The sequence below is a fragment of the Rhagoletis pomonella genome, unplaced genomic scaffold (genome assembly GCF_013731165.1).
Source record: "Rhagoletis pomonella isolate Grant_MI unplaced genomic scaffold, Rhpom_1.0 Rhpom_scaffold_00005, whole genome shotgun sequence".
Classification (NCBI taxonomy): Eukaryota; Metazoa; Arthropoda; class Insecta; order Diptera; family Tephritidae; genus Rhagoletis; species Rhagoletis pomonella.
The window spans coordinates 74,386,431-74,400,281 of NW_023458559.1; the positions used below are offsets into that span (position 1 = coordinate 74,386,431).

General features: G+C 38.1%; 3 protein-coding genes across 4 annotated transcripts; 2 read left to right on the plus strand and 1 right to left on the minus strand.

Annotated features, from left to right (window-relative positions):
- Window positions 1-65: 65 nt before the first annotated feature.
- LOC118739511 (trafficking protein particle complex subunit 12) lies at window positions 66-1,956 on the plus strand (the record flags this gene model as incomplete). The annotated part of the gene is given in 5 exon segments (XM_036470878.1): window positions 66-330; window positions 398-736; window positions 799-1,044; window positions 1,101-1,276; window positions 1,341-1,956. Coding segments are annotated over 5 exon segments (1,408 nt in total), but the record flags the coding sequence as incomplete, so codon positions are not given.
- A 1,075-nt stretch (window positions 1,957-3,031) lies between these two features.
- LOC118739508 (E3 ubiquitin-protein ligase mind-bomb) lies at window positions 3,032-11,331 on the minus strand. 2 transcript variants are annotated; one of them, XM_036470874.1, is made up of 9 exons: window positions 10,715-11,331; window positions 7,356-7,916; window positions 6,881-7,297; window positions 5,887-5,994; window positions 5,669-5,812; window positions 4,069-5,607; window positions 3,730-3,999; window positions 3,372-3,656; window positions 3,032-3,282 (listed from the first exon to the last, which is right to left on the minus strand). In XM_036470874.1, the coding sequence occupies exons 1-9, from the start codon at window positions 11,087-11,089 to the stop codon at window positions 3,142-3,144; spliced, it is 3,840 nt and encodes a 1,279-aa protein (XP_036326767.1). In that variant the 5' UTR covers window positions 11,090-11,331; the 3' UTR covers window positions 3,032-3,141. The 2 variants fall into 2 exon arrangements, with proteins under 2 accessions (XP_036326767.1, XP_036326768.1); XM_036470875.1 differs by lacking the exon at window positions 10,715-11,331 and adding an exon at window positions 8,037-8,165.
- A 286-nt stretch (window positions 11,332-11,617) lies between these two features.
- Window positions 11,618-13,500, plus strand: LOC118739512 (peroxisomal membrane protein PEX14). The gene is made up of 4 exons (XM_036470879.1): window positions 11,618-12,020; window positions 12,131-12,436; window positions 12,497-12,726; window positions 12,887-13,500. Exons 1-4 carry the CDS (start codon window positions 11,910-11,912, stop codon window positions 13,083-13,085), a joined length of 846 nt encoding a protein of 281 aa, XP_036326772.1. The 5' UTR covers window positions 11,618-11,909; the 3' UTR covers window positions 13,086-13,500.
- Window positions 13,501-13,851: the final 351 nt, after the last annotated feature.

A 13,851-nucleotide genomic window follows, 5' to 3' on the forward strand; every position in this document is an offset into this window, starting at 1 on the left:
TGGTAAAGTGTGAAAATTTTATTTTATAAACAATTTTTTAAATATTCAAAACAAATAGATCCCTGTCTGCCCACCGTCCCCAACTCATCACCCGTGCCAGCACCACGCTCAAATCAGAAATCCCCTCAGCCGGCACCCAGTAATCTAACTGCAAATACCTTTAGTGGTGCCTTTAAAGCACCCGAATATATAGAAAATCCTGCAGACGGTGAAGATGATCTTAAAGTACCCGACTATGTGCGTAATTTCTGGGAGCCTGCATCTAGCGACTCTGTTGGTACACGCCCTCCATTGCTCACCACACCGGGCATACAAACACCAACTGATTTGGTAAGCATTTAACGCGGGGTTTTTATTTTGGTACAAATTTCCATTTTTAACTTTCTTCCCCGAATAGTCTGATCTTATTGCCGAGGCTGTACATAAGCATTTAGGTGAAGCCGAATTGGCACAACGCAAAATTCTAGGTGTGGACAATGTCACACAAGATGAACGTGGTCTGCGTACATTGATCAGCGCTGGTTGCTATCGCTCGGCAGTCAATCTCACTGGACGTTTATTGACTATCTATGGCCAGGGGTATGGCCGTGCCGGCCAACCGGCCAAACATTCGCCGCACTCACTGCAATTGTGGTTCACACGTCTAGCGCTTTTGGCGAAATTGGGTGAATTTGAGCTGCTGCAGGCAGAAGCAGAACCATTCGATCAACTTAATCGACCAGATGTGTACTATGAGGTAGTACATATTCTTTGACCTTAATTGAAATTTTATTACTACTTAATTTCCTGTTTTACTAGTTCTATCCAGAAATGTATAATGGAAAAACAGGCTCAATTGCTTGCTTCTCCTTTCGCTTACTACTTGCCGAATTGCCCATTTATATGGGAAACCCACATTTAGGCTTAGATCGACTGTCAGAGCTTTATGTGATAAGTAATGAAATTAAAAAGTATTTCGCTGGACGTGAACCGAAAGATGCAGAGCAATTTTGGTGGCGACGTGAAATACGCGTACTACATTCCATAGTCAATTGTGCGTTAATAGTGAGTAAACGTTTAATTGATATGTAAATTATATTAACTCTTCTTTTATTAAATAGATGAAGAAGTTCAATTTGATTGATGACATCATACGCGGCATGATATTGGAAAGCGCTGATTTGAGCAAGGAAGAACGGCGTGCATTGTATTCTGCTTGGGGACGCATTTATTTACAGATTGGTGACATTTTTGGTGCAGAGCAGAAATTTGCAGAAGCACGTCGGATGCGTGAAATGTGTGTGAAATTTTTCATACTGAAAAAGTAAAAAAATTACATAAATTCTTTGGTACATTTACAGCAATTCCACGCCTGACCTGCGTGACTTGGTGGATAAAGGTCTAATAACTGTGGCCGAAAATGACTTTCGTGGCGCTTATGCCATTTTTCAGAAAGCATTGCATTTAGAATCCGGCAATACAATGATACTTAACAACATGGGCGTCTGTTTGCTCTACGAGGGTAAATTAAAGGATGCTATAAAACTATTCGAACATGCCATTAATTTAAATCCACAAAAATCACTCAACGAAAGTTTATTAGTAAACTTATCTACGCTTTATGAATTGGAATCAAATAACTCAAAACACAGGAAGTTGAATTTGTTGCGACTTATAAATAAATATAAACCAGATTTGAATATTAGCTTAGAAGTTTGTTTGAAGTTGCAATCGACAAATTGATATGATGCATTTGATAATGAAGTTAAAATATTTTTATAAATCCAGAAGTAGTTGCATTATGCATGTAAAAGAAAATAAGTTGGACATAAAAAAAAGTATTTGTTTCGCTTTAAGTGTTTGCTTTCAGTTAAAAAATATCCCTCCATTAAACGATTGAGTTAAGCATGTACATATTGTGTATTTCAGTTATATGTATGTAATAAAGTAAGACAAAATATATATGTATTTACTATTGTAATGTAGAAGACTTGTTTTTACTTAATATGCAATAGTGATTTAACGCCGTCTTTTGTTTAAAATAAATTTTATTTTGATAATTGGTGCGTTCGTTACAGTCGCATATATGTTGCCGGAACGATTCAGATTTATTTAGGGCTAAAAACCATTACTTCAGCAGGTTTTCCCCATCAGTCTTGACATTCTACGATATGGAAATTAGCATATGTATTTCCAAAGAAGCTCGGTCTTAAATCTTTCAACATCCTATCTTTTATAATAACAAAAAATTCAAGGTAAACGGGTAAATATTGTTCAGTATCAGTTGAGACCATAGCGAAATAGGCCGCCTAAAATTATGCATTCCGAAAATCTAAAGTTAGATCAAGCACGGCTGTCAAAGTCTTTCCCAACTCCGACGGTGATGATGCTGTTGCTCAACGTCGTTTAAGGCAGCTGTATTATAGTCGATGTTTAGAAGGCTGGTCCCGCGGTATTGAGCACTTTGTCGGATCCCCCATGTTGTGGATTGGGCAATAATTACAATTTTTTAAATTATACTTTGCACTTTATTTATTAACTACGTCAGTAAAAATGTATGTATATATATATCAAATAATCAAATAAAATTGTATCGTTTATGAAAAACTCAATTCATTGCAATTTGAAATCTGTGCTTAGATACTAAAAAATCAAAATGAAGGAATGATTTAATTAATACAACAAACATTTTGTATGCATGTAGATACATTTAAGGCGTACGAATATTTTTCAAAATTTTAATAAATGAGAGCAACTAAATAGATAAGTGTTTAGCAAGCAAAAGATACACAAAAATTGCGAATTACTAGAATATGTATACTTGTGCCAGTGTGTTGTGCTTCAAGCATTTTTTTGCTGTATAAAATAATTATTTACGACTAATAGGGAATGCAGTGAATATATGGATGCATGCTTGGGTTGAATGAATTTGGAATATAAGCTAATTTTGAGTGAATTTCACAAGGATTATAAATTTTATATTATTTTTTTAAAGTCGGCGATAGTACACAAGTTTGAAATATACAGTTGCATATGAGATAATTGTTTATAGTAAAAGCGCTAGGTTTACAGTAATAGTCGCTAAGTAGATATGGATAGTAATTTCGAATGGAGATTGCAATGTTGATATACATATTTGATAATAGCTGTGGCGCTTGGCTTTTAAAACAACAGAATACGTTTCTCCACAGTTTTGCGACAGATCGGACAGCCATCAATTTGATCGCCACACATTTGGCAAGTACCATGACCACAAAGGAATACCATATTCTTGATGCGATCAAAACAAACGGGGCACATTGTCTGAGAATAGAGATAGTAATTACGAGTTTCGAATTTTTGTAAGTGTTAGTGCATGCTAAAAAAAAAAATCCTCTCAAGACAAAACTCACCTGCTCCTTAATATCTTGTAACTGCTGCTTAAGTTTCTGCACGTCGTCCATTTGAAAGTTATTCACATTGGATGGTGCTAATAAAACGCTGGAAGCAGCTGTTGCAGCCGCTGCAGCATTGTTAGCCAAAATATTATTCTGGCTATTCAACTGATTTGCGCTAGCTATGGGTGTACTCATAGCTCCAGGCATAGTATTATTCATAGCTACACCATGTCCAGAAGTATTGACACAATGCACTTCCTTAGACTTATCGTCGGTAAAGCAGTGGCCAACGCCATGAACCTGTAGGAAAGAAAAAGTAGTTGCGCGATTTTTTTTTTATGCAAAAAAAAAACAACTTAATTGCAGACTTTACCTTTTCAACAATGCCAGCGCCACCGCAGCACAAAGAAAACGGCAAAATTTCTTCAATTTGTGTGCGACACAGCACACACTTTTTCATTAGTCCAGAGCAATTTTCGCAAGCCACCATATGACCACAAGGGCGGAAGAATATGGAAGCACGTCGATCCGAGCAAACCAAACACTCGTCGATTTTCTCGCGCGATGAGACTGTTTCCCGGCAAATAAGACACTTCTTGACGCGTGGTGCACAAGTATCACAGCAGCAAACGTGACCGCATGGCTGTGTGTGAAAGGTAGAGATTTCAAGAATTAAGTTTCATATATTTAAGTTTAAGCATTATATCCTTACCTTAAAGACCGTATCGCGTTTGGCATCCGAGCATACAAGGCACTCCTCCAAGGTAGACTGTTTCACAGCATCATTGGCAACATGCAGCGATTGTGATAGGTCTTTAGCCAGGCTATTCAAACCGCCTCCGGCGCCTACGCCACCACTTGCATTACTATTGCGCACATCTCCACCAACGCCAGCCATCCCAGCGGGCCCACTTCCACCCTTTATCACTGTACTTAGTGGTAGATTAGTCGATGTCGAGTGATGCATACCACCGGAAATGGTAGCTACACCTACACTACCACCAGCACCAGCGACCACTGGCAAGGTATTTAAAGCCCCACCACTGTTTACGCCTACACCGGCACCCGCACCAACTGGTGTAGCGAGCGCGCGTGCACGTGCGTTCAAGCTAGTGCCGGCTACATTGCCTGGCAATTCCGAGTCATCGGTCTTCCGTTCATTGTAACACTTTACGAGAGTTTTGCAAAGGTTCGGATCGGGACACAAGTCAAGTGGTGTTTGTAGCTTGCGATTTTTCAATGTCAAATCAGCACCATTTGCCGCTAGGAAGCACGCAATAGAAGCTGAAGCCTTTTTATTGTTCGGATTACGCAATCCCATTAAAAGTTTGCCAAAGCCTTCCACATCCTGCAACTGCTTCAGCTGCGAGAGCGTGTGGTGGCGCAATGCTTCATGCAATGGCGTATCGCCATCCTTGTCGGGAATGTTTAAATTTGCGCCTTCCTGCACGAGCAGCTTAACAATTTGCACATGCTGACGTTCAACTGCCAAGTGGAGAGCAGTCTGCAGATTCACATTCTGCCGATCCATGTTGGCCTTGCCCATGTGTACGAGCAGCTCAGCAATTTCGACGTGATTATTCAGCGCCGCCAAATGCAAGGCAGTATAGCCATCATCCTTTTTCTCCTCCACAATCCAAGGACGATTGGTTTTCGTAAGTAGTATTTTCATCGCGCTCGGATTGCCCTTGAGCGCAGCATGATGCAGAGCATTGAAGCCATTGTTGTTGGTTAGCGTAATGTCGGCTCCATAGTCGAGCAACAGGGAAAGCATCTCATCATGCTCTTTCGAAATAGCATCATGCAGTGGGGTGTCGCCCTCCGAGTCCTGCAAGCTGGGATGACAACCCAGCGACAGTAAGGTTTTCACCACATTTAAGTGGCCTTTATTGACGGCGATGTGAAGTGCCGTCTGCCGCCGCTTATTACGAGCATTTAAATCAGCGCCTGCCTTAGAGAGTATTTCAATAACGGCAGGTTCATCACCAAAAGCAGCATGGTGCACAGCACGATCACCATCTTTATCTTCGATTTCGACATCTACATTGTGACGTAACAACACTTGTATGACATCGGTGTGTCCATTTTGACTGGCTGCCTGCAGGGCAGTGTGGCCGGCGAATACGCCATTTACATCCGGTACGGTAACTGGCGCACCGGTAGCAACACCACCGGCGGTAGCTGTGCCACCACCAGCAGCGGCTGAAGTAGCTGGCTGTACAGCGCCTGAAAGATACTCTTCGCAGCGGGCCTGATGAAAGGAAAATATATTTAGATTAAAAAATATATATAGGAACGAAAAAACCACTCACAGCATAGCCATTAGCTGCTGCTTTGACGAACTCCTCGGTAGCATCACCCGATACATTTGGTTCAAAAAGTTTCTTTAAAATAGCAGACAAACGCTCCCCACTTGAAATGACCGGCACGCAGCTGCCATCAGCAGAGGCAGAAGCCTGGAAAATATACGAAGTTATGAGTTAATTTTTTTTTTGTGGAAAAGGCTATCGTAATTCCATACTATACTTACCACTTTAGTGACTGCCAGCGGATTATAAGTCCAGGAGGTGTTACCTACCTCGACCTTCAAATCGTTGTCGTGATAAACTTGCTGTACGCGACCCAACTTGCCAAGAGTCTATAAAAATAGATAAAAAGTTACCACTATAAGGAAGGTGAAAAAATCAACAGGTGGCCGTTTTATGTATGTTTGAAATAAAAGTACATTTAGTCATACATACATACACAACGCACACCCTCTTAAAAAAAGGCACAACACAAAAATCAAATCTGGGAATATACATAACTTCTTATGGATCCTACAGAATCAACACTGGAGTGACGGTCTTTCGAATGTCGTGGGAACGCGAAAACGTCCGATCTGAGCAAACGGTTGGAAAACGCCCTATTTCAGAATTTGATTCAAGAACGCCCTATGTCAGAATTTGATTCAAGATCGCGCTATCTCAGCAAATCTTTCAAAAACGAACCTGTATTGAGATCGGACGTTTTGGATACTTTTATGAATCCTGTTCTCGGCATATGTATGTATTAATCGATATATTTATTGGCAGCAGAAGCATTATCGAGAGTTATTATCGCTAGATATGTATGTTAATCGTTTTTTATCGATATCGAAGGACCTCAAATATTTTTATATACTTTTATCAAGGAATTTATTGTTATAATTATTGCATCAAGAAATATGTTCAGCGATATACTTATCGAGATCATCATTGCTTCAATTATCGATATGTTTCACCGTATTAGTCGCATTTTTTATTTTATTATCGATAAATTTATCGATATCATTTCGAATGTATATTTTTATCGATATCGCAATCACGAGTTCATCCACTTATCCATATCAGAGTAAAGTTTTAACATAAAAAATATTTAGCGAGGTGAATTTGAAAGAAATACGCTTCGTAATCAAAATGGCAGGGGTTTAAATTCACTCGGAAGTGAATTGCAGAACCTGCCTGATTATACTGAATTTAAGCCAAGCTTAAAAAAAAACTAACCAATTGCATTGCATCTGCCCATTCACCATGTCCGCGTTGCAGCATTTTAATACTCTCCACATCGGAGCATATCTTCACAATATCACCGACTTGAAATTCTGGTGGTGCAGTTGTTGGCGATGATACTTTAGTCAATACCGCCGGATTGAAAGTCCAACGATTGCCCGAATTATAAGCGACCACAATATCATGGTCCTCATCGATTCCCACCACTATGCCTGGATTGTTGAGGCATTCAAACATGCCATCTGTCCACCCGCCGTGACCATGTTGTAGCGACTGTACAATTTCCAAATCCAAATCAACAGTAACTTTATCGCCAATCTGAAAACCATGAGGTCCCTTACCGGGTCCATTTTCGCCCAGCAATGGTAAGTGGTCGCGATACACCGTATTGCCTTTAGCATCATTTACAACCTAAAAAAAAGAACGCTAACAATTCAAAAACTCTTTAACAATTCAAATGCATAACTACCTTTAAATCAGCCATGCCTTCGAAACCCACGCGATACAAATTCTTTGCTCCATTATCCCACACAACATAGGCCGCAGAACGGGGTGACGCCGAAGACCAATCCTGTATCTCATTCACTTTGCCGCGACGTCCGACGCCACCATCCTGATCCTCCCACTGCCAGTCGACACCACGCACTACACGTGCACCCGGAAATATGCCGCGTACCGCTACCTTCTTCGATTTACGCCGTGGCTCCAACATAATGCGTTCTCCACCTGGTGTGGCAATGCGATAGAACCGGTGACGCAAGTGATGCTTATCGCCATGATAGCATATCGAGCAAAGATCGTAGTTAATACATTCGGCGCACTTCCAGCGTATGCCAAAAATTGGTTGCTGCCGGCATGTATCACACATTGTGCCATCGTGCTTGATTCCAGTCGGTGCGCTGTCCAGTATACGTAAATCATAGGCACCGGCACAGCGATAATTGGCGGCAGTGCCATTATCCCAAACGACAACAACCTCCTCGGAAGATTCAAAGTTGCGTACGGTGCCGACGTGACCCTCGCCGCCATCCTGAAGTGATACAGCAGAAAAACAGAAAGTGATAATCAAGAAAGTATATCACTTGGGTGTATAAATAAATCATATACAAATGTGTGTACGTAAGTATGTATGTATATGACTTTAACCTACAGATATGATGACACGGTAATTGTATTTACGCATTGCACTAGGTGTAAAAAAAGCACAACCGGATTTTTCGTGAACTTTTAGAATTCTAGGTTAAAATTAGGTTTGAAGGTGCCTTGGTTTGAAGCGAAAAATCGCGTTGCGCATCTCGTTAAATCCAAAGCCAACTGAGAAGCACTTAGCGTTGCACGATTGCAAAAATTGGAATGAAAGTGGGAATACAAATTAACACCAACAATAATCATTGAGTTATCGGCGAGCACGCTTATATAGAGAGATAATTCAAGCGATGCCGATGTAAGCTATAAATGCTTTTCTGCCTGATGGTGGAGATGGGTTCTTTCGTTATGTTTCGTATGATGCGGAATTACAATAGCAGCGATTATTTAATAAATGTCTGAGAACTAAAAGTGTGTATATATACAATAAAAAAAATAAATATATGTATGTTATCTTAATATAGAAGCGCCCTGTCTAAAAATTTTGTTTTACGGAGTGTTTAAAGAACTTAATAGACAATCAAGTTCTTAAGCTCCGAATTTCTTGTATTTTATTGAAAACTGTAACCAATTTTATGCTGTTGCAGTTGTTTTTAGGTTTCCATAGGATTTTGGTGAGTAATCTACCGACTTTGGTACAAAACTGGAAAATAAATTAATAAGATAAATAAGCAAATAATATAAAACAACCAAACAAAGGTAAAATGAAATATATTTTCGGCGATTGATATTTAGATGTTTCCAAAGCAACACGGCTCGAAGAGTCTAAAAATCTGAAGTCTTTGGAAAGTCCTCTGGACTTGCGAGACTACAGGCTGTATTTTTAATAAATTAAATTTAAGTTTATTCATATTTTTATACTTTGTGCTCAAAACTTGAAATAAACATGCTTACTTAAAAAAAAATATTTCTTTTTACATTAGTACAAACATAATAACCATGACAGTTTTTTTCTAAAATGCTTTTTCAAGGACTTATGGGAGTACTTAACAGAAGTATTCAATTGTAAAGAATGGAATGTAAATAGGTTTATAATTCCTCAAATGCGTCGAAATATCTGTTTTTATTCAAATAAAAAATTTCCCGATAATTTTAATAACTTCCAAAGCAAACCACAATAATCGTTCGTGAAATAGATCATTCATCATAAAAAATTGTATTTCGCGTACTCACTTTTGCTAAGCGTCAGGCCCAGCTTTTCCTCTATCCTGATGTTAAAACACAAACTTACAACTACAACTTTACGCCACCTCCGAGTTGCAAATGGAATTTATGAGAAGCTTTTTCATTCAGAAACACTCGAAGTTTTGCCATTGTCACCCGAGGAGCGACAGTTGTTAGAAAAATCTTTTTATAATTTAGATGTTGACCGGACCAGGGATCGAACATAGATCCCATGGAGTGGAAGTGCGTACCTCTACCCACTGAGCCCCAGCGGCTGCCTATCTTACACATCGCACGCTTAATAATATAGAGATATAATTCAAAATTTACGTTTTTGGAGATTTCATCATACAATTAATTAGCCTTATAATAATAATTACAATAATAATACCTACTAATAATAACGACTGATAATAAAACTAAAATTTTTAAATAATTATGTATACATATTTTTAAACACGCGATATATGTATATGTATGTATTTATATATAATTATTTACATCGGAACATGTGATTGAGTGCCTAGGTCAAAACTTGGTCAACTGATAATTAATTTCATATAATTTTCACATTTCTAAGTTTTAATTATGTACACGTTCCTAGTATTATGACAGCTTTTATTAAGTACGATTTCTTAACTTTTTTCCATGCATATGTGCATATATAAGTTTGTACATATGTACATACATATGTATGTCTGTATGTGCACACATCCTATTTCATTAGTCACACACTAACTCACTATAAGATTGGCAATAAATACCTTTATAAGATTTACATACATATATTCACAGAATAAAAAATTTACATACATATTTTGAATTAGTATTTTAAAAAGTCTAGTGAAGATATTCTGGAAATGTGAAATTTTATTCCTAACGAAAAAATATTAATGAAAGCAACAATCCGGAGGTTCTAGCCTTGCATTTATGCCTCTAGAAAAGTAAACTATGTACATATGTACATACATACTCGTACCAATAAATGACATTGCAAAGTAATATATAACATGATGTTTCCTGTAAGCCTCCTATTCATCAACCAAGGACCTTAATTGCAGTTTACATATATTACGTAGCGAAAAGCCCATTTAAAAATCTGGACTGGCTGAAATAAGATTTGAAAACCTTACTGCATTTTAAGTTTCTCGGTGCAAACTGAAAATGCTACGTCAATATGAGCGTTTTTGATTGAGTTTTGTAACACTGTATAGAAGGAAAAAATTGTGAACATATCGCCAATCGCATAGAATTAAAAAAAAAATCATGTTATCAGTATTGTTTCTGGTTAATAAAGTGTTTTTTATCTAGTCTGTAACTTTGTATTAATTATAAACTCGAAATAAATAAATAAATTTTTTACATACATACATATATGTAAGAATCCGAGTTCGTTTTTAATCATATTCTAGAAGCCAAATTTTGCATAACTTTGATATCACCATAAAAGAGTGAAAGCGGTTTTACATACGCACGTACATACTTATGTATTTAATGATAATAAATAATTTTACACACCTGCTTGCCCCACTTCCAATCTGGGCCACGTATTACGCGTGCCCCAACACCTTCCATTGCGAAACGCGCCTGCCGATTAGCATTAGAATTACCCGTTGCACCGCTGGTTGAACCGCTAGCTCCTGCAACGCCACCATTTCCTCCAACACCGCTGCTACCACCGCCACCAGCCCCTCCACCCGCACTCCCAGCGACACCAACACCTGCTGCTGCACTTGTCACTGAACTGCTACCGCCCCCACTATTAACCAATCCTGCGGCACCGACAGTATTAGGATTTCCAACACTACCTGCTCCTATTACTCCACTATTTCCACTTGAACCATTCAGCGCTGTCGTCGATTCTTTGCCAGTACTTGGTGCTGCACAAGCCATTTTTTTTTCGTCGTATTTTTGCTTGCCAGTCGCAGTGTTTACCCGCGACGCCAAAGAACTGAGAATTGGATATTCTCTTCACCTGCCTAATATCCTTTTAAAAAATAAACTACTTTATATATTTTATAACTTCACACCGAGTCTATAATGCCGTTTTCCTGTAAATTTCTCCAGTGAAAATTTCTGCTTCAGTTTCACTTATCCACGATCGTTTACCAGCTTTTCTTATGTGGCTTTTTATTGCCTTTTCTTTATGTTTGAGTATTTCTTCGATTTGCTTTGTTTTGTTTGTGGCATAGGGTGCGCTGCCTGTAATACAATTTCAATTTCCAAATTACAGGCGTTCAAATACTTAAAGGGGGTGTTGGGCAAATATTTGTTGTCATGATATTAACCGGAATAAAAATTTTTTTAAAAATATGTTAATCAGCGCCTAATAAATTTAATTAATTCCTAGGTCTACTACTTATTAACATTTTAATTTTAAGCAAGTTACCCCTATAAAAGGCTTGCAACACTGCCCTCAAGTGTCAAAAACCAATGGTGCATTTTCTTTCACTTTTGTTTTGTTTTTTCTTTCCATTTGTTTGCTCCTATTTACATAGAATCTTTTGTGGGCCGACGTCGCCGTAATATTTCTCCAGCCCCGCTGTTGAGATTTTACTTTATCGTTGTACCATTGTACTTTAGTATTTACTTATCATTTCCCAATCACCCGAATCTCTTAAACGAAAATTTAGCAAAGAGAATTGCTGAAAGGCATATTTTTATATAAACAAATTGTAAACATTTCTTCAAAATTAAATTGCAAGTCGATATAATGGCCACAAGCAACACGGACACTGGTGATACCACAATAATTGCGTCCTCAACTGAAATACAGGGCGGGGAACCAACACCATTGGATGTCGTGGCCCCACGCGAAGCACTTGTAAGTAGAGAACATACTGTATGCTCAAAGTTCAATTAAAACTCACCTTTGATAACAAAAATCCATGATTATAATTAGTATGTATATTAAAAATGTATGTTTATTCGTAGATAACGACTGCTGTAAACTTTTTACAAAATGCCAAAGTACGGCACACATCTCTAATGCAGAAACGGCAATTTCTGCAATCGAAAGGCTTAACTAACGAAGAAGTTGAAATTGCCTGCCGGCGTGCTGGTGCCTTTAGGGATGATCCCAACACGTCGCCTACAGTAATTAATATGGGTATCAGTAGTTCGGCGTATCCGCAATTAGCCTTGCAGCCAAGACAAAGCGCTTTCGGACGCATCAAAGAAGTTTTGCATAATTTGGCACTCATCAGTGGTGTTGCATATGCGATTTACCTGTTTTGGAAGGTTCGTAAGCATAAAGAATGTTATACGTTTTATATTAAATAATTGCAACCTCTTTTATAGAAATACGTTGAGCCCTACCTATTTGGCAAGAAAAAGAAGAAACCGGTAGATGACGCACTCGAAGATATTGACAAAAAGGTCGATTCACGTCTCGAAGAAGTAAGTGGGGAACTTGCAAGAATTAAGGAACAAATGCAAGAACAACAGCGTGAACAACGTCAGAGTCTAAATCAAGAATTCAACGTTTTTCGCAGCGATTTAGAGGCTATTAAAGGATTACTGCTCAATCGGTATGTTTATAAGCAATTAAGACATAGATACAAAGGTGTGTCTAAAATTTAGACTCTAATTACAATAGGAATGTTAATACAAAAGCATTGCATCTATATTCCTTTGTTGAAATTTGTGTGTACATTCTTTATCTATGATTTTTCTTTGTTATTTTTTCAGCAAACAATTTGCAGCCCCTCTTTCTACTGGTCCTGCTTCAATACCCGCTTGGCAGCTGGCGGCCACTCCACATCGCTTACACACCCATTTATCACATTCAGATGATAACGAAAAAGTCGATGATGCTGGCTCCGGGTCAGGTTCATCTGAAACAGAAGTGGTCACTAAGAATAGTGATTCTAGTTTGGAAATGATGTAGAAGTCTGCATTCTTCTACACCTTATGCTGCTGCTTTGTGGAAGATATGCAACAGTAACGCAAAATACCCAGTAGCTTATGCAGATCAGAATAAGTTAAAAAATTAACAAATATATTGTGTAGAGTTCAATAGCGACAACCGCAACACACATGCTAATAGCTAAATATACATATGGTATTTGGCCATGAAAGCGCGAATCTACATATATGTATATGGATATACTACCGATGTCTTAACCAAGCGTATGAAACTTTGGAGGTTGAAGTAAAAACTTAGTGCTCCACTTACCGCTGCAAAAAATTACTTTCCTATTCGCTTTTATGTATCTGAAGATATTTGGCTTGCCAACACTGAACTTATCCAACCACGGCAAATCAGCGTAAAAATTTCAAATTCGTATTCTAATCTCCAATTAGCAAGCTCTAAAGTATGGGCGCAGATCTTTTGCTCTTCCAAATATTGGAAATATTTTGTTTAAGCGGCGATTAAACAGCCGATAGCGTATAGGCGCACGAAGAGTATACACACATACAGATGCGATCAACTAATTGGCAACGAAATTCAAAATGATATTGATTGGAACAAATGTTTATTTATTTATTTTTAATAACTTTCGTTTAAATTATAATTCGTTCTATAACAGAAACATCAATAATAAAAGTTTCAAAGCTCACACAAATTGCAAAAAAATTAATCAAACTTCAAAAAAATGTCATCAAAATTGCAAAATTTTTAATTAGATTATTTAGAAAATTTTCGGTTGTGA

Bases quoted from the DNA above. Each gene is read 5' to 3' on its own strand.
- LOC118739508 (XM_036470874.1), bottom strand. From the start codon at position 11,089: ATGGCTTGTGCAGCACCAAGTACTGGCAAAGAATCGACGACAGCGCTG. The intron at 7,917-10,714 runs GTGTGTAAAATT...GTATCACTTCAG, and splicing joins ATTGGAAGTGGGGCAAGCAG to GATGGCGGCGAGGGTCACGT. The intron at 3,657-3,729 runs GTAAAGTCTGCA...TCTTTCCTACAG, and splicing joins GCGCTGGCATTGTTGAAAAG to GTTCATGGCGTTGGCCACTG.
- LOC118739512 (XM_036470879.1), top strand. From the start codon at position 11,910: ATGGCCACAAGCAACACGGACACTGGTGATACCACAATAATTGCGTCC. The intron at 12,021-12,130 runs GTAAGTAGAGAA...GTTTATTCGTAG, and splicing joins TGGCCCCACGCGAAGCACTT to ATAACGACTGCTGTAAACTT. The intron at 12,727-12,886 runs GTATGTTTATAA...TTATTTTTTCAG, and splicing joins AAAGGATTACTGCTCAATCG to CAAACAATTTGCAGCCCCTC.